The sequence below is a fragment of the Osmia bicornis genome, chromosome 5 (assembly GCF_907164935.1).
Source record: "Osmia bicornis bicornis chromosome 5, iOsmBic2.1, whole genome shotgun sequence".
NCBI lineage: Eukaryota > Metazoa > Arthropoda > Insecta > Hymenoptera > Megachilidae > Osmia > Osmia bicornis.
The window spans coordinates 1943117-1966398 of record NC_060220.1 but is presented as its reverse complement, the minus strand read 5'-3'; the positions used below and the strand labels follow the sequence as shown (position 1 = coordinate 1966398).

At 27.6% G+C, this 23282-nt stretch overlaps 7 protein-coding genes across 27 annotated transcripts; 2 read left to right on the top strand and 5 right to left on the bottom strand.

The window, feature by feature from the left end:
• Positions 1 to 109: 109 nt before the first annotated feature.
• Positions 110 to 1853, top strand: LOC114871118 (signal peptidase complex subunit 3). The gene is made up of 5 exons (XM_029176620.2): positions 110 to 574; positions 914 to 987; positions 1231 to 1319; positions 1404 to 1507; positions 1590 to 1853. Exons 1-5 carry the CDS (start codon positions 432 to 434, stop codon positions 1717 to 1719), a joined length of 540 nt encoding a protein of 179 aa, XP_029032453.1. The 5' UTR covers positions 110 to 431; the 3' UTR covers positions 1720 to 1853.
• Positions 1854 to 1999: 146 nt separating this feature from the next.
• LOC114871114 (zinc finger protein 330 homolog) lies at positions 2000 to 3537 on the bottom strand. Its single transcript, XM_029176614.2, has 6 exons — positions 3309 to 3537; positions 3039 to 3209; positions 2733 to 2964; positions 2479 to 2643; positions 2298 to 2375; positions 2000 to 2209 (listed from the first exon to the last, which is right to left on the bottom strand). The coding sequence occupies exons 1-6, from the start codon at positions 3426 to 3428 to the stop codon at positions 2025 to 2027; spliced, it is 951 nt and encodes a 316-aa protein (XP_029032447.1). The 5' UTR covers positions 3429 to 3537; the 3' UTR covers positions 2000 to 2024.
• A 589-nt stretch (positions 3538 to 4126) lies between these two features.
• LOC114871113 (transaldolase) lies at positions 4127 to 7251 on the bottom strand. Of its 2 annotated transcripts, none has more exons than XM_029176612.1 (6): positions 7060 to 7251; positions 5990 to 6113; positions 5155 to 5394; positions 4933 to 5058; positions 4681 to 4817; positions 4127 to 4606 (listed from the first exon to the last, which is right to left on the bottom strand). In XM_029176612.1, the coding sequence occupies exons 1-6, from the start codon at positions 7154 to 7156 to the stop codon at positions 4332 to 4334; spliced, it is 999 nt and encodes a 332-aa protein (XP_029032445.1). In that variant the 5' UTR covers positions 7157 to 7251; the 3' UTR covers positions 4127 to 4331. The 2 variants fall into 2 exon arrangements, with proteins under 2 accessions (XP_029032445.1, XP_029032446.1); XM_029176613.2 differs by lacking the exon at positions 7060 to 7251 and adding an exon at positions 6259 to 6321.
• LOC114871111 (UDP-galactose translocator) lies at positions 7164 to 10407 on the bottom strand. 14 transcript variants are annotated; one of them, XM_029176609.2, is made up of 8 exons: positions 10166 to 10407; positions 9695 to 9770; positions 9495 to 9614; positions 9200 to 9414; positions 8967 to 9123; positions 8482 to 8567; positions 7392 to 7678; positions 7167 to 7306 (listed from the first exon to the last, which is right to left on the bottom strand). In XM_029176609.2, the coding sequence occupies exons 2-7, from the start codon at positions 9711 to 9713 to the stop codon at positions 7427 to 7429; spliced, it is 849 nt and encodes a 282-aa protein (XP_029032442.1). In that variant the 5' UTR covers positions 9714 to 9770; positions 10166 to 10407; the 3' UTR covers positions 7167 to 7306; positions 7392 to 7426. The 14 variants fall into 14 exon arrangements, 12 of the variants coding, with proteins under 12 accessions (XP_029032437.1, XP_029032442.1, XP_029032436.1 ...); XM_029176603.2 differs by having other exon boundaries at positions 7170 to 7306; positions 8763 to 9123; positions 10166 to 10404; XM_029176600.2 differs by having other exon boundaries at positions 7172 to 7306; positions 8655 to 9123; positions 10166 to 10402.
• Positions 10408 to 10744: 337 nt separating this feature from the next.
• LOC114871119 (thioredoxin-like protein 4A) lies at positions 10745 to 11735 on the top strand. Its single transcript, XM_029176621.2, has 3 exons — positions 10745 to 11038; positions 11120 to 11256; positions 11396 to 11735. Exons 1-3 carry the CDS (start codon positions 10961 to 10963, stop codon positions 11607 to 11609), a joined length of 429 nt encoding a protein of 142 aa, XP_029032454.1. The 5' UTR covers positions 10745 to 10960; the 3' UTR covers positions 11610 to 11735.
• A 24-nt stretch (positions 11736 to 11759) lies between these two features.
• On the bottom strand, positions 11760 to 18299 carry LOC114871104 (tyrosine-protein phosphatase 10D). Of its 3 annotated transcripts, none has more exons than XM_029176587.2 (19): positions 18216 to 18299; positions 16977 to 17242; positions 16574 to 16849; positions 16099 to 16374; positions 15746 to 16012; positions 15338 to 15673; positions 14877 to 15191; positions 14460 to 14798; positions 13994 to 14281; positions 13710 to 13913; positions 13471 to 13576; positions 13138 to 13364; positions 12991 to 13067; positions 12787 to 12921; positions 12600 to 12722; positions 12367 to 12515; positions 12130 to 12265; positions 11987 to 12053; positions 11760 to 11906 (listed from the first exon to the last, which is right to left on the bottom strand). In XM_029176587.2, exons 2-19 carry the CDS (start codon positions 17227 to 17229, stop codon positions 11854 to 11856), a joined length of 3627 nt encoding a protein of 1208 aa, XP_029032420.1. In that variant the 5' UTR covers positions 17230 to 17242; positions 18216 to 18299; the 3' UTR covers positions 11760 to 11853. The 3 variants fall into 3 exon arrangements, with proteins under 3 accessions (XP_029032420.1, XP_029032418.1, XP_029032419.1); XM_029176585.2 differs by lacking the exon at positions 18216 to 18299 and adding an exon at positions 17884 to 17968; XM_029176586.1 differs by lacking the exon at positions 18216 to 18299 and adding an exon at positions 17312 to 17865.
• On the bottom strand, positions 17879 to 22993 carry LOC114871107 (T-complex protein 11-like protein 1). Of its 5 annotated transcripts, none has more exons than XM_046285913.1 (10): positions 22901 to 22993; positions 22395 to 22623; positions 21664 to 21777; positions 21471 to 21531; positions 21202 to 21321; positions 20817 to 21111; positions 20235 to 20753; positions 19961 to 20145; positions 19725 to 19891; positions 17879 to 19658 (listed from the first exon to the last, which is right to left on the bottom strand). In XM_046285913.1, the coding sequence occupies exons 4-10, from the start codon at positions 21482 to 21484 to the stop codon at positions 19411 to 19413; spliced, it is 1548 nt and encodes a 515-aa protein (XP_046141869.1). In that variant the 5' UTR covers positions 21485 to 21531; positions 21664 to 21777; positions 22395 to 22623; positions 22901 to 22993; the 3' UTR covers positions 17879 to 19410. The 5 variants fall into 5 exon arrangements, with proteins under 5 accessions (XP_046141869.1, XP_046141868.1, XP_029032425.1 ...); XM_046285912.1 differs by having other exon boundaries at positions 21664 to 21751; XM_029176592.2 differs by lacking the exon at positions 21471 to 21531 and having other exon boundaries at positions 22901 to 22990.
• Between the last annotated feature and the right edge of the window lie 289 nt (positions 22994 to 23282).

Sequence of the window (23282 nt, the reverse complement as noted above, 5' to 3'; positions counted from 1 at the left end):
ACGACGAGTTTTCGTTTATTCTGCGCATCTGGCTCTGATCGGTTCTACATATTTCGTAATCAAGGGTAAAACGAACGATGTAAGGGTATTCTTACTTTGTGGCTCTTACGACGTTTGTGGCATCCAGCATACATACAATAATTAAAATTCATTTTATTCTTTCCTCTATAAGAAATACATATAAATAAATTCAGGGCATATAATTTAAATATACCGCCAACATCGAATATATTCTGTGTAGTTAAATTTATTTATGAACACATTGTGTATTATACTCGGCTTATTTTTGAACACCAGCGGTGTAATCATTCGTGCCGAATCCGAATTGCTGACGTTGAAAACTCTGATTGAGGTGATGATGATTTTGGTTAGGATATTTTGATGCATTATTCGTATTTTTACCTGTGTATTATCTGTATTAAAACATAATAATGCATACAGTTTTTACGCGTGGTAATGCTATTTTAGCATATACATTGAGTGTTGCAGCGTGTCTAACGTTTTGTTGTTTTCTATCTACCGTATTTATTGATTATAGAGCAAATGCAACATTAAATACTGTTATAGTAGCTGTGTAAGTATGATTCATTTATTTAATTACGTTGTTATTATATGTTTTCATAAAAACGAATTTGTTAATTTACAATTTTCAGACATAGGTTAATTACTTATTGTTTTATTTTTTTATTGTTGCATTCAGAAATTTCAGATTAAATATGTTTGTTTTTAGGTACTGCCTATGCCCTAAAAGAAAAGTCCTTTGAAATTATCTCAAAGAAATCTTTGTATATAAATATATAATAGAAAAAACATTGATTAAGATCATTATTTATATCATTATATTATAGCTATTACAATAAATATAGTTTAAATACTTCATATGTTTAATAATTAACAATATTTTCTTTTACAGAAAAAATGTACCAGATTACAGTGCTTCAAGAGAAAAGAATGATCTGGGATATTTAACATTCGACTTACAAACTGATATCCTTTTTAATTTTTTTACACTAATTTAAAAATTTGCAAACATATTTTATATATTAGAAGCAGTACTCGTATAAAATATTTTTATCTAATTTGTATTGATTAAAGATGTTCTACATCCATATATTTTTTATACAAATTATATGAAAATTTTATATGTATCTAATTATAAAGAAGTAAAAACTTCAAATCTTTAAATTATATTATAACCATAGTATATATAATTTCCTTACATAAATATACATCTTACCCCATTGTTTAATTGGAATGTTAAACAGCTATTTTTATATCTCACAGCTGAATATCAAACAGAAAATAATGATTTTAATCAGGTTTGTACATAATAATGTATAACATGTAATGGCAATATAGATTTTAGCATTTAATGTTAAAGAATAAAATATTTCTTACTTCAGGTTGTGTTATGGGATAAAATAGTACTTCGTGGAGATAATGCTGTACTTGACTTCAAAAATATATACACAAAGTATTATTTCTGGGATGATGGTAATGGCTTAAGGTAATTTGAAATAAGTAATAATGGAGGCATACAAATGCTGTTAAATAAAGTAAATGTAATTAATTTTTACCTATTTTTTTAGGGGAAACAAAAATGTAACGTTAACGTTATCTTGGAACATTATACCGAACGCTGGAATTTTACCAAGCGTCAATGCCCTTGGTTCTCATACGTTTGCATTTCCATCTGAATATACCTCATTACGTGTATAACATACATTTGCATATGTGATACATTTATATTCGTTGTTTTATAAAGTTTTTAATTATTCTACATAAAGTCAATGTATAATAAATGTAACATTATTTTCATGTGTCGTGATTAAATGTTAGATCATTGTTTTTTCTATCCCTAGTTATGTTTGTTCTACACATATAATAGTAAAATTTATTTTATGCATGTAAGGTATAAATGCATCGAATTATAATTTATGAAAAATTGAAAGAAGATGTTATTTATTATATAAAAACATAACAAATGAAAATTTAAATATTCTGTTGTTCCTAGATTCCTTTTATTAATGATTACATTTAGGTAATGTATTGTTTTCATTTTCTTCGTTTTCGCTTGATGACTCATTTTCTACTTCCTCTTCATCATCGTCTTCGTCCTCATCACCGTCGTAATCATCCTCCTCTTCATCTTCATTTTCTTGATCAGAACCAGTATAATTTTCAGAAACATGATACTGAGATTGATTTCCTGTAATAAATAACAACAATATATATATATATATATATATATATATAACAACTTCTAAAATAAATGTTTAAACAATTAATTTTTTTACCATAACAGCTATATCCACTTTCATCATCGGATTCATACATTCCACTTTGATTTTGCCTACCAAATTTATGACTTCTTGCTGCAATAAAATAAAATATGCTTCTATAAATAATTACTTAAAAATTGAAAGTTTACAATTAAACTACAATGAAATAATTAATCTAAAATTAAATATTACTTACTCGACATGCTAAGATCTTTTGTTTGAGACGTTTCAAAGCCACATTTAGGACAAGGTATAGGTTTGTTCTTGTCGTATTTAAACCCTTTTCTTCGAACATGATCTTCACAATAACATGTTTTACACCTCAAGCAAGAATATTGCCCCAAACGGTTGCAGGATTGGCCTAAGAATATCAGTTATTCATAACAAAAAAAAGGAATTATCAAAATATTAATATTAAACAAATATACAACACATTTTTTATATTCTTACATTTAAAATTTTCTGCTTCTAAGACTTGGCACGATGCTTGATGTTCAAATTGATCATCTTCACAAAGAAAACAATCACAAAATGAACATCGAAATATCCTACCACCATGATCCCATACACCCCTCTCGCATTCCTGACAGACTGCATCCATCAATGGGCATATACATGCATGGGTAGTAAGACAACGTCTTCCATGACAAACCCATGCTTCACAATGATCACATATAGCTCCCTGTTTATAATTTAAACATTTATAATTATGATGTTTGGAATATTTTCTTCTGTATATAAAATGCATTCACTTACCACCATACCTAAGCCAGTAGTAAATATACCAGGATGACGAACCACACAATCTCCAGTTTTTAACATACATTTTATTTTTCCACAATGAGCACACATAGGTAAACGTTGCACATTTTGACAAAAATAACAAAAAGCTCTACTTTTTTGCTTCTTGCCACACTTGTCACATTCCTTTGCGACAGATTTATACAAATATAAATAAATTAGGAAATAAGATAAAATATACAAATGTATTAATATGTTAGAAATTTATTGTATGTAACTACTTGCCATTACTGCATTGCATGGAAATTTAGCTAAATTTATTTGATCCTTAGCTGCTCTAATTTCTTTTTGCCTTAACTTTTGTTTCTCAGCTTTTCTTCTTTGTCCTGTTTTTTTCTTTGGCATTTTGTTATGTTTTACAATATATTATAAATTATTTACTGTATTTATTTAAAAACATTCGAGAACAAAATGTGCACCTAGTAACAGCTAAAGCAATAAATGTTATTTTATCATTTCGATTAATCGAAATGAATTCTTAAGTTCGATTAATCGAAAACTATCACGAGGATTATTCAAATTTGTTTCGTATACCTACTTTTAAAATTGCTCTTTAATTTATTACAAAATTATATTTATAATTCTTGTATATACATGTTATGCATTTTCTTTAATCTGCATAATACAGAATATACATTCATTCGTGATCTATCGAATAAAGTTTCTACTTCGTGAGTTAAATTTGTTTTTCCGTTTTATTTTTCAACGCGTCAAATCGAGCTAAAAAATTTATTACGCCAACTTAGATTTCGTGATTCAATCACTAAAAAGTAATTATATGAAAAATAGATGATGGTTTGAATGTATTACGTTACATTATATAATAGCTCAATTCATTTTGTAATGCACCTTGATATACAGTGAATAAAAAAGAAGTCTCCTTATAAGGTATTTATTATACTATATTACCGTTGTATAATTTCAACAAAGGAGGTGGTAAATAAATGATATAAAATATTTTTAGAGGGGAACAATATCCAACCAAATGTCACTAAAAAGATTGATATATATTCTACAGAAAAAGAATATAAGTAGACTTCATGTTTCCCTCAGAAATCCCAATTTTATTTAATACTACAAATGTTATAATTTCTATATAAATTTTGTACACTGTTCACACTTTGTACATATACAAAGTGAAATATATCACACAATGAAACTTTGTTGCTTAAAATAATTATTTTTAATATTATTCTTTAAAATAAAATATTTATTACAAAGATACATTCAGAGATGTTTTGTTTACGTTTATGATTGTATTTTTTCTTGTAATAATTTTTCCAATTTGCGTACATCTACCGCAAATTTGCGAATACCATCGCTTAATTTATCTGTTGCCATTTGATCTTCATTTAGAAGCCACCTAAATTTGGCTTCGTTTAAACTGATCTTTTGAAGATCACTTTTTTTCGCTAATTCTGGTGCAAGTACCTTGCGAATCGGTTCATTACTTTTTTCTAATTCTTCCAATAATTTGGGACTTATAGTCAAGAAATCACAACCAGCCAATTCCCTAATTTCACCTTAACATAAAAATTATATAACTTTAGTACCATAACAATTTTCTTTCCAAATGTTTATAACATTTAGTACTTACCAACGTTTCTAAATGAAGCACCCATAACAACGGTTTTATATCCAAACTTTTTATAATAATTATAAATTTTCGTAACAGACACAACACCTGGGTCTTCTTTGGGTTCATAAGACTTTTTATCTGTATTTGATACGTACCTAAAAAATTACTTCTATATTATAAATATATTATACTTTGTCAAGCTTTGTAAATGATAAATATTCTATTACAAACGATACTTTATATTATAATTTAAATTATTTAATATCTTACCAATCTAAAATTCTGCCAACGAATGGGGATATAAGAGTCACACCTGCTTCTGCACACGCGACTGCTTGTGCAAAAGAAAACAGCAATGTCAAATTGCAGTGAATTCCATACTTTTCTTCCAATTCTCTATCAAAATATATTTCGTAGACATAAATTTACATCTTTTACTTTTATTGTTTTAAACATTCTATTGCCTAAAAAAAATATATATATATAACTTACTTTGCTGCTTGAATTCCTTCCCAAGTAGAAGCCAGCTTAATCAATACACGATCTTTATTTACACCAAGTTCTTCATATAAAGCAATTAGTCGTTTTGCTTTTTCAATGCTAGCTTCTTTATTGAAAGACAATCTAGCATCCACTTCCGTCGAAACTCTACCTGGTATGATATTTAGAATTTCTTTACCAAAAAGAACACATGTGATATCTAAAGCTGCTTCAATTTGTTCTGCTAGAGTGCTGAAACAAATAAATCGATTTACGTTTAATTTATTTCAGTTAAGAAATGATTTAAAACAATGTTGTTACATTCATTTCATTATTACCGCTATTACCACTTTGAACAGAATTATTTTTCCTTTCATACATTCTGCTTCATAATCTTCTTTTCATTTTTCTTTTTATAAATCTTAACATACTGCCATTTATAATACTAATCTTGATAGAATTGTTCTACATTATTAGTTAGGTTTATTTTCATCCCTGGACATTTCTTGATATGTACGTATATTTTATTCGCAAAATATCATTTTTTTCTGTATAATGCCTATAATATCTTAAATTAATTTTAACTATGGTAAAAATTCTACATCTACGTATCTACCTCTATACATTGAAATAAAGTTTACAAGTGGAAATAATTGTATAATTTTTGTAATTTCATTTTAAAATGTATACTTTTTCTTTAACATTGACAAAGAAATATTAAGGGTATTAAAAGTGCAGTTTTTCTATAATGTAATATGACTGATGCCCATATAAAAAGATAAAGAATTCATTAAGAAGATCAATGTAAATGATACTTTTGATATTGAAAAATATCAAATATACTTACGATCCAAATTTTTTTCCATATTGCACTGCCTTATCTAATAAATGAGCATATTTTTTTTGATTAGCTGCAGCAAGAATTAAAGAAGGATTTGTAGTTGCATCTATGGGTTTAAACTGTTCCATAGCTGAAAACAAAGAAAATTAAATTGTTTAACTAAGTGACACTTCAAATAATAATGTTAATTTATTAATATTTAAATTATCATTTAAAACGAATAACATAACTTTACATACAATTAATTAAATTTACTGATTAGTATTAATACGTACTAAATTTACTGTAACATATTTATATGTATTTCAAGGGTCATCTGTGACATCTATAGGTCAAAGCATACTTATGATATTTATATTACTTATGATTATGTTACATGATAAACGAAAAAAAATAATAATTATGCGAAATAGTATATAAACGTATAGAAAAAAAAACTGTATTGTAATATTTACATATTTCTTATTAAATATTTGTAAAATAAAAGCAAATTAGTAATATTCGTAAATAACGTATTTTTTCTTCTTCAAATAAGGAAAGTATCAAAATTTAAATAAATTCATTACATACATTTGCATAAAATATACGCACATCATTAAACTTTTGTTATTTAAATATTTGTAATTATATAAAAAAAAATTTCAAATAGTACAAAATACTAATTGTGAAATCATTTTTTTCTTCGAAAACTTTCCGTAAATGAAAATAGAATTATTATAAAAGTGGTAAAAACGCAATCGTAAGATCGGAAGATTTTGTAATTTCCCCCTCCAGTATCGCATAATGTAATCTAAATTCAAACCGGGATTATATCTTTAATGAACATTGATGGTTGAAGATGCTTTTATACTATTTACGCGTGTGTGTATGTATTTACAACATAAAAATTTTATCAAATAAATAGATGCGAGACAAATACTTTTTTAAAATAAATAACTTTTAACATTTCAAAAAACAAAGTAAGAGTGCGCCATTAGCGGTTTCTTGCCACGCTTTCTGACAGTCACCTTCACCTTTGATCGTATTTATACGAACACTGAAACTGTTCATTACAAATTTGTATTTACAACACTTACCTTGAAAGTCACCGGTATCGGCGACAATTGTTGTGATTTCTTTTAACTGTGCTAAAGAGCTCGTCATCTTGACTTTCTTCGATTGAGGCTCACTCATTGTTATCGATACTTTTATATACCGGCCGTAGATCGCAATTCCTGTTTCTTATGCTGGAACGATCAGCACTCACGATATTTTACAGGATTACCAACTTATATGAAATTATCGTCTCATTTCCCTCCAGTACTGCCATTTATTACATAATTTCTGTAACACCGTTTTTTGTTTCTTTTATCGAAACAGTTATTCGATGATTTCAGCGTAACTTCCATAAATTTTGATTGTTACATACTTTTTAACTATATGTAAACATTCATTTATTTAATATTAAATTTTATCATACTGCAATATGAATTTCTTTAAATCGATCATGTTATTTTGTTTGTAATTGTTAAATAATCTCATGAAACATTGGTTTCCTTCGGTTAAGGGGAAGTGTGTAGAGAAACATCTCCCACCACACACTTTCGGTCCTGGAAGTTGAACACATGACAATAGAAGATTACCCACTTCTTCTTTTGAATGTAAAGAACAAGAGTAAACCAGGCAGATGGTGGGAGATTGTTCCTTTGTAGTGTCCTTTAACCAAAGGAAGACTATATTGCACAGTACCCATTATCCAAAATCAAAATTTTATTTTAGGGTTTAATGCCATTCTGAAATTAAGAAAGATTATTTTGTGTTTACCCTTTACTTATTATAAATATATTAATATGAATGAATTTTTTAAATAGTAAACAAGCATACATTTAAATGTATTTATTAAAATTTAAGTATAATATAAATGGAAATATATATTTTGAAAATTAAGTACAATTTGAACTATATGCATATACTTATGTATATATACAATAAAAGAGTAAGATTGTATAAAAATATATATATGTATACAAGTTGAAACAAAATTGTATTATTCTTTACATGTATTTTGATATAAACGTACTTTAATGTTCACAATATATTCTACTATGAATATTTTTACATATTAACATATATACTTTGTTAATTTAATGTAAAAATGTGTTCAAATACCTTTTAATTAACTTTCATATTAATCACATATATATTTACTCAGATGTATGTTTAATACATTCATGATAATAATAGATGATCTATTAATAGATTATTGTTTGAGATTTCGAAACATGAGCCATCAGAGTGTTACGCTGCTATTATGTATGTTATGAAACAGACTCAAATTTTTGTGCAGGCGATATAACGAAATACTGATAAAGCAAGTGATATGATGTACATACCGGGTAGTAACTATTTTACACGGAAATTATATTAAATTATTGTCAAATGAGTATGTTAAAAAATTGTCTGTATACAATAGTATCACGTCTATCTTAAAGATAAATCTCTGTTAGTTTACATCAAACCTTATTGGTAGGAGAATGTGTATCTGTAAACGTTGATTTTGGCTGATATCCGTACATAAAAATCGAACATATTACTAAAACGGCACCTAAAGAAAACTGTAAAGTTAACTTGAAATCAAAAAGATATATAGATGCTATACAAGAAATTATAATAGCTAAAGATGTAGCAAAACCTTTAAGTATATTATCAGCATATTTAACTACCATGGCAACGATAAGACCTCCACCTGCTTGAAGTACAACTAAATAATAAACAAACAAATCGTAACCAAAGAAAAAACCTTGTTTCTTCAGTGTTGCACCATCATTTATGAAACATGTCATTAATCCAAAAGGTAATGACAGAAGACTTAACTGTACATTTCTCATCCATACAGATTTATTTGAGTCTTTTAATATTTTTTCAAAGTATACCCCTGCAAAACCCGATAAAAAGCACGCACTTAAAGCAGCTGAAAATCCAATTAAATGATTTTGTTCTATACCGGACGGTAAAGTAGTTTCTGAGCTTTGTGCTAGTTGTACCAGCACCACTCCTATTATTAATAATACTAAAGCTCCCCACTGAGTATTTCTTAACGACCTTTTCAGTATCACTACAGCGAAAAAAGCTGTTGTTAAAATTTTTAGTTGGTATGTCACCTGAAAAATAATACATATAAAAATAATGAATACCATTAATAGAGAAGAATAGAAATACAAAATCTATTACTTATACCTGATAAGTTGCTGCATCTAAATTAGATGCTGATACGTATAAAAGGTTGTTTTGTATAATATACAGAAGCGATGGCACACATACTTTTAAAGTATCAATAGGTTGTTTAACAATTGATGATTCTAAAGAATAAAAAAATTTTTGCAAGTTTCCTTCTTCTAGAAGAACCAATATTAAACATGTTACAAGCTTAACAACCTCTGCCATAACAACAGCTGAAAAAAATAATTATTACTAGAAAATAATGACTACATATAGAAAAATATGTTAATTTATAAACATATAAAGTATATACCAGTTGATGAAAGAAACATGTCTCCTGATCTTGTACGTGCATATCGCATACTAAGTCCAACTATGGCATTTTGTAGAGTAAGGGTAATTAAACTAATATATTTTAAAGCTTGATTGTTTCCTAAAAAATAAATGAACAAAAATGTATTAAGTAAATTATTAAGCAGAATATTTTTAATGATAAACATAAAACATATTTACGTTGCTGTGGTTTATTCATAACTGTAGTTTTTGTACACACAAATTATTAACAATAGATCCTAACGAATCATCTTATCTGAAAAATAAAGGTTTTATTGATAATATTTAAAATGTATGAAATATTAATGTAATAGATATAATTTAATAGTTAACAAAATGTAAAACATATGTTTAACATAATTTTAAATTGACAAATCATTTGCAATCAAAGCCAAGTTATTAACACAAGTTAATATACAACACAGTTATAATATTATTGTCAAACGAAAAATTTCAAATTTCGAATAAATTTATTTTGTATAAATATTTGATAATATCGTTAACAATTTATAACATATTATTATTTTATAAATCTGAACATACGTGTATACAATAAATGCTAATGTATATAAAATATCACATTTTTATTTCGTTGCCATGATTTTGCTTTTTCTATATTTTATTCTTTTTTTGTATGTATTCTTACTGTACCTTTCTTTGCATTTTTATAAAAAAGAGCAGCGGTATAGATAAAAAATGTAAATTACATTACACGTTGACATTTCTTTGTATCACTTCCTATCAGTTGTGTGCGAACCAAGAAACATATTCAACATGTGAATATCTACATAATACATATATCAACTTTGTTTACATTGTTAACAAAACATTTATTGTTTCAAACATTTAAAATGAAGCTTTTCAAAACAAAACAGGACTTAATTAAAAAAGTTATATATATTTCTAATATATATACAATACTTGTTTTTATTACTCAAATAAATGCATGAAATTTTGATAGAAAATCGAATAAATTATAAATAATACTATAATTAATTGATTAATTAACTAAAAGAGAATACGATATAATATGGAATAAAAATATTTATAAAAATAAATAGGTACTATCTAGAGACATTTGATAACTAGTAATTTTTTATTAAATTTTGATTCTGGCACTAGTGGGCACTATAAACCAAAACACATTGGCGCAGTAATAGTGTTGATTGTTTTGAATGAAACGAAAATAAGAAAAATTGTAATTTATAATTTATATATAGTTATATATGTATTTAATCGTGTAATAAATATTATACAAATAATTTATCATTTTGAAATAATTTTGCTAATTAAATATATACATATATAAATGTGTTAGTGATTAGACAGTGATTACCTGACGTTATAAAAGAAGTGTTTCAGTCGAAGTTAAAGAAGAGAATAAATTGTACTAAATAAAATTATTTAATTTTTTTTCTAACGTGAGTTTAATATACAACAAACACAATGTCTTATATGCTGTCACATCTTCACAATGGGTGGCAAGTAGATCAAGCAATTTTGTCGGAAGAAGATAGAGTAGTTGTAAGTTTGAAGCTAAATTTATGTTTTCTTGAATGTTTCATAATAATCTTTAATAAGCATTTATATATGGTGTTATTTTAGGTTATTAGATTTGGTCATGACTGGGACCCAATGTGTATGAAAATGGATGAAGTTCTTTATAATATTGCTGAAAAAGTGAAAAACTTTGCTGTTATTTATTTAGTTGATATTACGCAAGTACCAGACTTTAACAAAATGTAAGTTTGACAAACTTAATGTTACTTCAAATAATTTTGCTAGGAAAATAGGAAAGTTTTCTTAATTGTCATATTTTTTTTTATTGCAGAATACATAGTTTTAAATTATTTTAAGAATATGTCAATTTAATTGTTCTAGGTATGAGTTATATGACCCTTGCACAGTCATGTTCTTCTTTAGAAATAAACATATAATGATTGACTTAGGAACTGGAAATAATAACAAAATAAACTGGACACTAGAAGATAAACAGGAAATGATCGATATAATTGAAACAGTCTATAGAGGTGCCAGAAAAGGTAGGGGTTTAGTTGTTTCACCTAAAGATTATTCTACAAAATATAGATATTAAATTTATTTTATTAATAGAATTTTATAAAAAATAATTATTTTGTATTGATGTGTTTGTAACTTGGGGAGAATATGTGATAACTAAGTTTATATTGCTAAATAAAAAAAAAAGGACCTATAAATGGAATTGTGTAATGTACATTGCATATAATCTTTTTTGAATCATATAATATAAACTTTTTGTTACATATCTTTATATTATACATCTCAAAGCTACTGACTAGTTTTATATTTGAATACCAGTCTTATTTCTTTTTGGAAGTACCTTCATGAAATGGATCCATAGGTGGTGGTTTATCTGAAAAAATGATCATTTTAGTAATTATACTTAAAAGAATATTAAACAATCTTTTTTAGTACCAAGTACAATAAACTTACAAGTTTTTAAACAGTAGGGATTTTTTAACACTTGTTTTATGCAATTATATATGTAAGCATATTGACTCTGAAATTTAATGAAAAATTGTAAATAAAATATAACTTATATAAATATGGATATAAAGTATCTTTAACTTTCTTACTTCTTTCTGTACCATATTAATTCTATGGCGCCGTAATCTATATACTGTTCCAAATACATCTAATTTTCTATTATCTCGAATATGTTGTAAAAGTATATCTATTGCTATTAAAGTACCAGTTCTACCAATTCCTGCACTGTATTAACAGAATAAGATTATAAAAAAATAAAATTTATTACAGACCAATATCTGTGTAGGATGCTTATAATGTCACATTAAAATTTTCTGTATTTTCACCTGCAGTGAACTACAATATATCCTTTGTTAGCTAAAACATTACGACGTACAATTTGACAAAAATTAATCATGGAATCAAAACCTTCTGGAACATCATGGTCTGGCCATTCTTTAAAATGTAAATGTGTTATATTTCTTTTTTTGTTTTCCTATAATATGTTTATAGTTAAAGTATAATGAAATAATGGGCATTATTATAAGTGTTATAATCTATATATACATATATATGATACCTTTTGCAAGACTAGCGTTCTTTGTGTGTAAGACCTATATTCTAACTCACTTGTACATCTTATAGTCATATTTTCATATTTAAATGTTTCTTTAATTATTGGAAAATATTGATAACATTTTTCCTATGAAATAATACTTCTATTATTCAATTATAATTTTAATGATATGTATTAAAAAAAATCTTACTTTGCCTTTTTCAATTAATTCAGTCAACATAACTATTATATTGACATTATATTGCTCTATCATTCTCCAAAAATCAAATGTAGTTTCTTCTTTTGGACCTTGACAAGCTATATATTCATCTTCTCCGCTATATCCCTAAAAATAATGCATGTGAAATTGATATAAATTTATGCAAACACTTATAATAATGTTTTGTTTACTTACTTTAATAAAGGATGCATTAATGTAATCAGTATTGGGATCATTATCAATGACTTCTAATTTGACTCTCGAAAAATCATCTGAAAATGTAAAATAGGCTTAGTAAAGCATATATTTTCATATCTTTTTTACAAAATTGTAGGTATTTACATGGAAGTATATCAGAATATCTATTTTTCTTTTTATTCGCTTGTAAACACGCAGTATTAGTTGGCATTTGTAAGTCAACACTGAGAGTTTGTAGCAATTGAAACTCATTGCTTAATTTTCCAGGATTATCAATGAGTTGTTGGCAACGGGCCATAAATTTTTTTTTTGAAAATGGTGCAGGAACTGGTGATCCAGACATATCGGGATGTAAAAATCGCCGTATTATTCTAAAAAATAGATGTTTATTTTTCATGCTTCTATCAAGCATATTTTATGATCTTATCTGGTATTAACTATCTGTAAAGAAACTTGGTATAAAAATGTTATACTTACACTTGAGGTGAATATTTACGAACTAACAACATCATTGTTGTTAAGATTCCAAAGAATAAAATACCAAAAATTATTCCAGTAACAAGTCCAACATTTATTTCAGCATCTATAATGAAATAAAATATTTAATATATATCAATGTAATAAATAAATTTTGACAAATAAAGTAATTAGGTAAAAGTTACTACAAAATGATCGTTGAAGAATAGTAAGAGTGTTTTAAAACATAAAGTACTAACTGGTTTTTATTACAAAGGTTGTAGAATCAGCGTATCCACCATGAGTAAATGCTCGCATCCTAACATGGTACCATGTATTTGGTTTGAGAGGGCCATTACAATAAACTTTCTTATTGGTATTTAAAGAAAATTCTTTACAATTTGTATCTTCCCCAATAGTATATTTTACTGCTTTCATGTCACCATAATCAGCAACATAATAAGCTGTAAGAAAAAATATATATATAATAATCTATGTACTGTTAGATAAATTAATAAACTTATTATAAAAATGTATCACCTACGATAGGGATCCCACCATACTCTGGTAGCTTGGTAAGGTACTGTAAAATCTTTTAACATAGCTTCTGCCCATGATGATATATTTGGCCATCTATGATTTGTCAAATTAAATCTAGTATTTGATGCAGTGTTATGCTCGATTCTTGATACTATAATAGAATAATAAACGGCATCGCCATTTATATCAGGAAATAAAGGAAGTAAAAGTGTAGCTGATGTAGTAGATCTTTGTGCTTTAGATGGATCTATAGTTATAGATTTAATATAATCTTCATCAGGTTGAGATGGAACTAAAATATATAAAGATTTTATAAGTAATAACTAATAGGTAAAATTAGATTTTAGCAAGACAAGTGTAGGGTGCAATACGTTTTATTATATATTTACTATAATTAAATATAGTTACAATTAAATATAATTACTATATTAAGTATAATTGACTTGTAATATTTGAGTTCATGTACATACTTCCAGCAGGATACAAAACAGTGTGTCTTGCAGGCTCACCAAAATCTTGAACTCCTTTAACTTTAACAGATACTTCAAAAGTATAATTATACTCTGCCTTCAGTTCTTTTAAATTAATTGAAATTATATCATTTTTGCTAATGGCATTCGGAATATGTCGTTTATTTGTAAAAGAATCTGGAGCATAATTGGTTCTAGTTCCATTTACAAATACATTAAAATATTCTATTATTCCATTCGCGGAACATGGAAAACCCCAATGTAAAATAGTATCTAATGTATTTGTATCGTGTTTGTTGTTCTTAATTAAGTACGAGAAGTTGGAAACCATTTCTGGAACTGAGATTACAAACGGTGCATATAATTTGATGTTATTAAAATATTGATAGTTGTGATTTTATTTAGATAAACAGTCACCTCCAGCTGGTGTTTGAAATACTATATTATCACTGTAGTTTCCCCAACCAGCAGTTGTTCTTGCTTTCATTTTTATTATATAATTTGTGTATGGTATTGCTGAAGAATATTCAAAATTAAACGTAGATCCATTTAAATGTATGTAATTGTTTGAGGGGTTTAGAGTACACCAATCAGGTATAGGAAAACATATTTCCCATTCGACTGCAATTTCAAATTCGTGTAGATTTCCTGGTAGATACGTCGGTGTTTCCCATGCTATTTCAAACTGTGAATACGTTATATTTCTAACAGTGGCTATAGGTGAAGATGGTACTGAAATATTAAACATTTCAAATTATTATTCAACTTTAGGGTTTTTATTATTAATTTCTTTGTTTTTAACAATGACTAAGAAAATTGAATCAATCAATCATAAGTCTTATATGTTTACCTCCTGTAATTTCAATGCATTTACTTACTATCTTCGGATGTTGTAAAACTTGTTAATTTGCTTAATTCGCTAATGCCTGCTTCGTTAATAACATACGCCCAACATATGTACGTTGTGAATGGGCTAACTTCTTTGATCAGTGAATTTATAAAAAGAAATTCATCCTGAATACCAGAATTTATAGGTACTTCAACTTGTCCATTTGTAATCTCGTAACCGTGTCCAGCGGTCGATGTATAATTACACAGGGCTCTTAGAGATGTTAAAATGCAACTATTATTACCTTTTTCAATTTTCCACGATAGCATTATAGTGTTCATTGTAACAAATGACTCTTTGTTATTTAATATCGGTGGTCTTGATACTGAAAAATAAAACATTCAGTTGCTAAGAAAAGTATGTAACATAAGAAGTATATTTATGATAAAGTCATTACCGATTGGTATTGTTTTTGTGTTTATAACGACCATATCTCCATCGTTATTGTCTTGGTCTACTGGATTAATATAAACAGAATAAGAAGTACACGCGCGTAAATTATTTATCGTTACATTTGTTTCAGTTGAGATAGTTGTTGTTGTTTCCGGATTAATAGTTACACGGTAGTGTGTAATACACATTGACCCCACTTCTGGTGGTTGCCAATGAATAAATAATGAAGTTGCACTGGCTTCCACGGTCGGGTCCCGAGGTTTGCTAGATTCTATTCAAAATGGTTAATATTATTTTTTAAATACAGCAAAAAAAACTACTTGTTAATAATATAATAATACGTATTTATTAACGTACTTGGTGAATTTGTTTTTAATGTAATATTGAGCCCATCAGATTTAACTATGTACGAAACAGCTCTAATTATAACAGAATACTTCGTACATGGAACCAAATCTTTTGCAATATATTCCTTGTGTATTGTATACTGACTGTCACAGGTATTGTTAGAGCATATTGTAAGCAAATAATTCTGTACACATTCTGGATATTTCGATGGTGCTCTCCAACTTAAATTAATTGTACTAGTGGTCGTGTGTACTAATAAATCCTGAACGTCTCCGATTTCGGTAACTAAAACATATGTATAATATTTCAAGATTTTAAAAATGGCGCCTTTTATAATACTTGATCAATTCAGTAGAAACGAATTAAAAAAAAAAAAAAAAAAATTGCTTTTAAATATTGAATAAAGTTTAATCATATATAAAATATTAAATTCAATAATTTCGCGTAAGCAAATTTATATGATAAATAATAAATGCGACTTTACTGTTGTAATTCGTTTTAGCCGTCACATTAACCCCATCCAGTTCAGAATGCATCTGAGCAACTTTCACGGTAAATTCGTATTCGGTACATGGATCTAAATTACTGGCATTATATCGTGTATTTTTTTCATTTGTTTGAAAGCATTTTTCATTCGAGTATACATAAATTAAATAAGTGAATGATTCGTTTATCGGATTTTCACACGGAGGTTGCCAGGATAAAAGTATCCATTCGGAACTTACAAAATCAACCGTTAAATTCTGTACCGTCTTATGATCTATAAACAAAGAAGAAGTGAAATGTAGAAATACTTTCATGATAAATATTAATCCTGTTTATAAAAAAAAGTAACAAATTTATCTTTACATATTTGCGATGAATATCTCAAGAAGATATAAACATACCTGTTGTATTACACAGAAATGATTCGGTTTCCAAATTTTCCGTCGACGGATCGCTTCTCAAGTAATTATCGAATAGTTTCGGGTACGTATCGTTCACTTTAGGAGACGTAAAATAATCGATACGATCTAACGATACAATTTTTCTCGAACTATTCGTCTCATTTTCTTTCGGATCAATTAAACTGTCCTCGCCGAGCACACAGATGATTTGTAACGTATAAATCAATAGTAGTAACTGTTTTTTTACGATCATGTTTTTTGAAGAACTATAAATTAAAATGAAATTTTGTTTTATCGAAATGTAAAATAATATTAATATTAATAATAATTAAAACCTTCAAACGTATCGATATGTTTGATACGTCGATCAAAAATAACAGTACTGCAATTCCAATCAATAAACTTGAAATATTTATAAGAATTATTTTGTAAAAGAAAGATATCACGTGTGTATTGCATTGTTTGCCCAAACTTGAAAGATAAAGATCATTGACAAATGAAAAGGTCCGTCTTCCTTATAATTCCGTGGTATCAAAAAAAGCAAAAGAACTTGATGGATGATCGATTCGTACAACTCTGACTAACGTATTATTCTCGGTCGATAAATCCACCTATACAGATCTGTATTAATCTCGATGTTTATTTTACGCGTGAATCTTTTGTATAAGTAGCAACGTTACAATTGATAATCAAATTTCCTTAACTAATTGGAATATTAATATAATATCGTTCGTTGAAGTTTATAGGTACACATATATTTTAAAATATACGTAAACATACATTTTACACTATTTGATATTAGTCGACTAGGTTTAAAATTAAAAAAAAAGAAGCCGAAGAGAACTTTTAACAAATTGTTTACTTGAACAGAAAAATTGCACAACATTGATAGATATATGTTTAATACCTATTATTACAATATTAATAATCCAACAGTATTTTTGCACGAATCGTCACAGTGTAATGTAATTTTCCGGTTATCCCTTCATTATTCTCTGCATATATCCGGTTTACAAAAACGTGGAAACGATCCACGTATACAGATTAGTTTTATCTGATCACTTTATTAATTGTTCAAACTCTTTGATTTGGGTTCACGCAAAAATGAATTTGCGATGGCGATGATTAATAAGAAAAAAGGTAGTTGAAAATTTGTGCACGAACTAGTAACGATACGGGAGACAATTTTAGAAACGTGCTACGTCTGCTATTCTCTCGATAATCATTGTGACCACTTACTGACAGCTTTTCGTTTATCCACTCTGATCATCGATATCGCTGATAAGAATCTCGAGTTCATTTTAAGCTCTTGATAGAGCACTCTGCGCTACTTTATTAATTAAACACCAGAATAACGCTATGTAGCAAGTTAAAATTTTTTTTAACTCTTTTGATATCCGCTATACCGTTTTTTATAAAGTTTTGGGTATAGTACCAAGTAAAGTAGGTTTAATGACATACTTTCCAATAATACAATACGTTACAATTGCAAATATTATTGCTTATATGCTGTATCGTTTATTAGGCATCCAAAAATTTGTAGAATTGGACAGAATTCATTTAGAATAACTTCTTAGTAGTACATACTCAAGTGGTCGTATTTGTGATCATTAATTTCTAATAATCACGACTGCGCCTCACTGCGCTTGCGCGGCCCTGCGCGGTGTTGTGCAGGTTGCCGTTTTCAGGCGCTTTACATTTTAATTTTTTAAACGAAGCCGTAAATGCTATTATGTCATTTTTTATTTTCACCTTGTTTTGATCTTTGAATCACTTCTCAAATTTTCTCCCACCTATTATCGAACATTTTGTATATAGGAGATACTATTGCAAATTTTTGTATTTTTAGTGCTTGGCTGCAGCACTCGGATACAATCTCATAAAATAAATTTAGTTCATTTTATAAATATAATTAACTTTTAGTAGAAATTGTTTTAATTTTCATATTTATATACAAGTATATATTACATCTGAGTTTTCAATATTGCATTGAGTATCATATTTTATAAAAAGAATGTTTTAAAGCACCAAATATAGAAAATAAGTCGTAACAAATTATAACACTAGTTAGCGAAAGTTGAATTATAGTTAACGTATGTATGAAATAATGCTTACATAACTAAAAATAAATCAATTACTATTTATATATTTTATAAATATATGTTTTTTTCAGGTATTTTTACCCAAGTAATTAATTATATCGTATGTAATTTATGTCAGTATTAGAACCATTCCTACATAACATTCTTGTTTATGTATTTTTAATACACCTTTTCTGTTTCGTTACAAAATTTAACTTGTGCAAACAAATAAAAATTGTTGTTTTAAAATATATGTATGTATATACAGCACTTATGGTTTAATTAATGTACTATTTAATGAACACGTAACATGCTTTCCTCGTAATGATCAGTTAAAGATTTCAACTTTTTTTTTATAATTCCATGGTATGAACTCCGCTTGTATCTTTATTGTCCTCCATTTCTTTTTTATGAAGTGCATTGGTAACAATTTCTTGATAATATTCTCCGAATACGCTTCGGTTATGGGAAATAAGTATTAAAAACTGAGCCGCTATGGCTGTTAATTCTTCTTGAAGCGATGAAAGTCCTGGTGGTACATGCTGGGGAGCAGCAGATTGGGAAAGTATTATTTTTTGCAAAAATTGCCGAATTCTCAAGCCTGAAAAACCATGGAAAATGAATAAATTAATTAAATTGATATTATAAATTTACATCCAATACCTACTTATAAGGTGTCTGATTTTATGATCTGGGTTAATAAGATCTAATATTTGTCCTTCTAATAACGTCTCCATTTCTGGAGATAAAGGTTCAGCACCAATTTCTTGCAATGTTGTTTTCAAGTCCGTTTTAATTTGCAATAAAACATTCGGCATTACGGTTTGCAAATCCCTAGCAACAATATATATACGTAAAATTAACATATGATAATTTTATCATATGCATACGTTATGTGCATACTTATTTGAATGTACAGAATCCAACAGTATGTTAAGATGTTGTTTAATTTCATTTTTCAAACTCGACACTCCATGAATCGGTGAACCCACTGTGTTGTTTACCAGTAATATTGCCGATCCTATAATGCTTAATCTGCTGGTCTTATCACGTAACTCTAATAATCGACCCTGGTCCAGCATTAAAGTCTTAAAAAAAGAATCAAATTTATAAAATTACCCAAACTATTCAATTAATATAAGGAAGATTATGCAAAATTTTATTCCTTAAAACATACTTCTGCATCTGGATTAAAATCCCACTCTAGAAGATCAAGATATGCTTCGGTTAAAAGAGAATGTGTAAGCTGCCGTACAGCATTAATATCAGATGAACTGCCTGTAACTTTTGTTGGATCAAAATGACTCAATATCCATTTTTCAGTGTATTGCAAACCGTTGCCATTAATTTTTAAAAATTCAGCAAATTTTGCTTTCTCGTATTCGATACTAGAAGCAACTATATTTGGTCTCATCATGGTGATAGTGAAATTCGCTAAATCAAGTCGCATTAATTGTAATACGTCCATTATGCCTCGAAATATTTCAATAACATCTGTCTTTTGACCGAGTTCTCTAATCTTTTCGTCTCTTACCGGTGCACAAACTTTACTCATTATTGAAATTACGTATTGCGCATAATGATGAAAATCTAAAACACCCTTTTCTGCTTGTTGTTTGATTAGATCTATATCAAGTACTTCTTTTAAGTTTTCTCGAATTTTCGCATGATGTGGCAACACTAATTCATCTAATGTCTGTAAAACGGCAAGATAAATAAGAAGAATGTATAAATATGCGTATAATTATATGTATATTACCTCTTTAATTTCTTGTAATAAGACCAATGCTTGTGTGTAATTTGGAGGATCTTCAGCTAGTTGTTCAGCTAATAAGTTCCAAAATGCTTTATGCATAATCTCTTTTACTTTTCTGTGAAATGTACCATCATCTGGTTCAAGCTTTTGTAACTGAAAATTTTTGTCCACCGCAATTTCGTGCGCCAATGCCATGTTTTTCATGCCATTTGCAGCTTTTATAATTTCCTCAAGAGTAACAAATTTTGGCGGGGATGCTCCTACTAAACCCCCTATCATAAAATTTGATATCTTCTGCCTACATAACATTTATTTTATTACAAGTTATATTAGTAAAAAATTTAAATATACTTTTTGACAAAAGAAAATAATAAAATATATAATCTACCCCTTTGAATTTTCTTCCTCTATATCAGGATTAGAATTAGATTGACAATCTAAAGGTGCAGATGTACCAGGTTCATTAATGTTGCATTTTTGTTCCTCATCATTGTCCATTTTTTGATTCCTATATTAATTAATTATAATAAATTGATAACAATTCTACCCAACAACATATAAATTTACTTTAATTAAGATAAACGATAATTATAATGATTTAAGAAAAATTTAATATTTGGAAACTACTACAAAATAATAATAAAATAATAATATCACCTATAAACTATCATTTTAAATAAAATTCTTGATTCCCATGAAATATTTCATTCATATTGACCTGTAAAATTGCCGATATACACTTTTTTAATAAATAATATTTATATTTCAATAATAAAATGCAATAATTCATGTGATCACTGGTTTAACTAATTTAACTAAAATTAGAATATAACATCTATAAAAAGTATACCTATCTGGCATGATCGATGTTTGATTCAAATATGTTCTTGTAGCATGATCTGTACTCAGAAGCAGCTGGTAGTTGAATGCACTAGTCACTGAAGAAAAATAGGTCAAACTTTAGCTATAAAAAGAACATTTACAAGATACATATAAGAATAACCCTTTCTACTTAATTGAACTGACAGCATATTTTTATTTATAACAATTTGTCTTATATTATCTAAATTTATCTGTGTCAAATAAGTAACACATAATGTTAATAAACATTTAGAAAATACTTTTTCCTTAATTCTTTTAAATAGCCTCCTGTTTTTTAAATGGTACTCTATAACATTTTCCATTATATTACATAGAACATTGAATCAATTTCAACTAGTATAAAATATTACTTTATAAAGCACAGGACTAAGTTTATAGTAGTGGAAGTGGTATTTACCTTTATAGCTTGAACAATGTAATTATAAAGATAAAAGATACTAAAAGATAAACTAAATTTTTCATAAATTACATTAAATCATTTTAATGCGTAATTTATATTTTGTTCAAACGTAATTACGTGTATATTGATTTATTTACAAAATAGGATTTACCTTGTAGCACAATTTGTGAATTTATTTGTTTTACTTGATAACTGATTTTTTAAACTCAATTATGTTTATGATTTCAACGCAATTAAACAGCTATATTTAACACTTTCGCATGAAAACCAAAATGCGTAAATAATAAACAATGTCTTACCTAATTTGACGTATTATCAAAATGTTGCAGTGTTCATTATAATTTACTGCATATTTTTACTTAAAATTTATAAATAACTTTATATGTAAATCATGTTCAAAAATCGGTTTTTGTTTCGAACAGCTATAATTTATACATTTACAACTTTTTAGGTTGACGTTTAACAGTAAAGTTAGGTAAATGTACATTCATCGTCAGTTTCGAAACTGCAGCGTCCTCTACGAAACATCTGTTTGGAAACAAAGGGGAGAACAATAATACAAATGATTTTAATAACAAATAAAACAAATGTGAATATGTTTCATTATAAAATTGTATATTTGATAATAATTTTTAGCTATACCATAACGGTTCATAACAACAAGAACACGTTACAGCTTAAAAATTTCAAGGTATACTCGAACCTTTTTTGGAAAATGTGACTCATTGTCATTTGTTGTCCACCTTGAATTGCCTTGAATTTGGCGAAGGTTATACTTTTGGGTCGCAGTATTAAATAGTCTCACCTGAACGTTCTTTGTTGCTGAAGAAATAGTCAATAAATTAAATTTATTGAATTTCTATCACTCTTGCCCTGAAGCTTATCTCGCGGGCAAATTGTGGCGCCCTAAACCGTCAGCGTATCTTTTGAATAATCCTGATTTATTTTCTTTTTTTTCCGTTTTTTTTTTAATTCATCATCAAATGCACAGTCCGTTAAACAGGATAACGCGGGACCATGGAGGATTCTTGAACGTGCTAATACTTGGCATACCCACTAAAATCCACCCACTCCACGAGTTGAATGCGCCTAATGATTTCAATGGTTTTATCTATCGATATCCGAATATATGCCGATAGTTCTTATATGATTGAAACTGTTGAATAAACTGAACTTGTACGATTGTC

Coding starts and splice junctions, on each gene's coding strand:
- LOC114871118 (XM_029176620.2), top strand. CDS start 432: ATGCATACAGTTTTTACGCGTGGTAATGCTATTTTAGCATATACATTG. Junction 575..913: donor AATACTGTTATAGTAGCTGT/GTAAGTATGATT, acceptor TTTCTTTTACAG/AAAAAATGTACCAGATTACA. Junction 1,508..1,589: donor GATGATGGTAATGGCTTAAG/GTAATTTGAAAT, acceptor CTATTTTTTTAG/GGGAAACAAAAATGTAACGT.
- LOC114871114 (XM_029176614.2), bottom strand. CDS start 3,428: ATGCCAAAGAAAAAAACAGGACAAAGAAGAAAAGCTGAGAAACAAAAG. Junction 2,965..3,038: donor CTACTGGCTTAGGTATGGTG/GTAAGTGAATGC, acceptor AATTATAAACAG/GGAGCTATATGTGATCATTG. Junction 2,376..2,478: donor AAAAGATCTTAGCATGTCGA/GTAAGTAATATT, acceptor ATTTTATTGCAG/CAAGAAGTCATAAATTTGGT.
- LOC114871113 (XM_029176612.1), bottom strand. CDS start 7,156: ATGAGTGAGCCTCAATCGAAGAAAGTCAAGATGACGAGCTCTTTAGCA. Junction 5,059..5,154: donor GAAGGAATTCAAGCAGCAAA/GTAAGTTATATA, acceptor ATATTTTGATAG/AGAATTGGAAGAAAAGTATG. Junction 4,607..4,680: donor TGCTTCATTTAGAAACGTTG/GTAAGTACTAAA, acceptor TTTTATGTTAAG/GTGAAATTAGGGAATTGGCT.
- LOC114871111 (XM_046285918.1), bottom strand. Junction 9,415..9,494: donor CATGTTTCTTTCATCAACTG/GTATATACTTTA, acceptor TATTTTTTTCAG/CTGTTGTTATGGCAGAGGTT. Junction 9,124..9,199: donor TAGATGCAGCAACTTATCAG/GTATAAGTAATA, acceptor ATTATTTTTCAG/GTGACATACCAACTAAAAAT.
- LOC114871119 (XM_029176621.2), top strand. CDS start 10,961: ATGTCTTATATGCTGTCACATCTTCACAATGGGTGGCAAGTAGATCAA. Junction 11,039..11,119: donor CGGAAGAAGATAGAGTAGTT/GTAAGTTTGAAG, acceptor GTGTTATTTTAG/GTTATTAGATTTGGTCATGA. Junction 11,257..11,395: donor GTACCAGACTTTAACAAAAT/GTAAGTTTGACA, acceptor TAATTGTTCTAG/GTATGAGTTATATGACCCTT.
- LOC114871104 (XM_029176587.2), bottom strand. CDS start 17,229: ATGATCGTAAAAAAACAGTTACTACTATTGATTTATACGTTACAAATC. Junction 14,282..14,459: donor TGTTTTGTATCCTGCTGGAA/GTATGTACATGA, acceptor TATATATTTTAG/TTCCATCTCAACCTGATGAA. Junction 13,577..13,709: donor AACCTTTGTAATAAAAACCA/GTTAGTACTTTA, acceptor ATTTCATTATAG/ATGCTGAAATAAATGTTGGA.
- LOC114871107 (XM_046285913.1), bottom strand. Junction 19,892..19,960: donor GATTCTGTACATTCAAATAA/GTATGCACATAA, acceptor TATTGTTGCTAG/GGATTTGCAAACCGTAATGC. Junction 19,659..19,724: donor TAAAATCAGACACCTTATAA/GTAGGTATTGGA, acceptor ATGGTTTTTCAG/GCTTGAGAATTCGGCAATTT.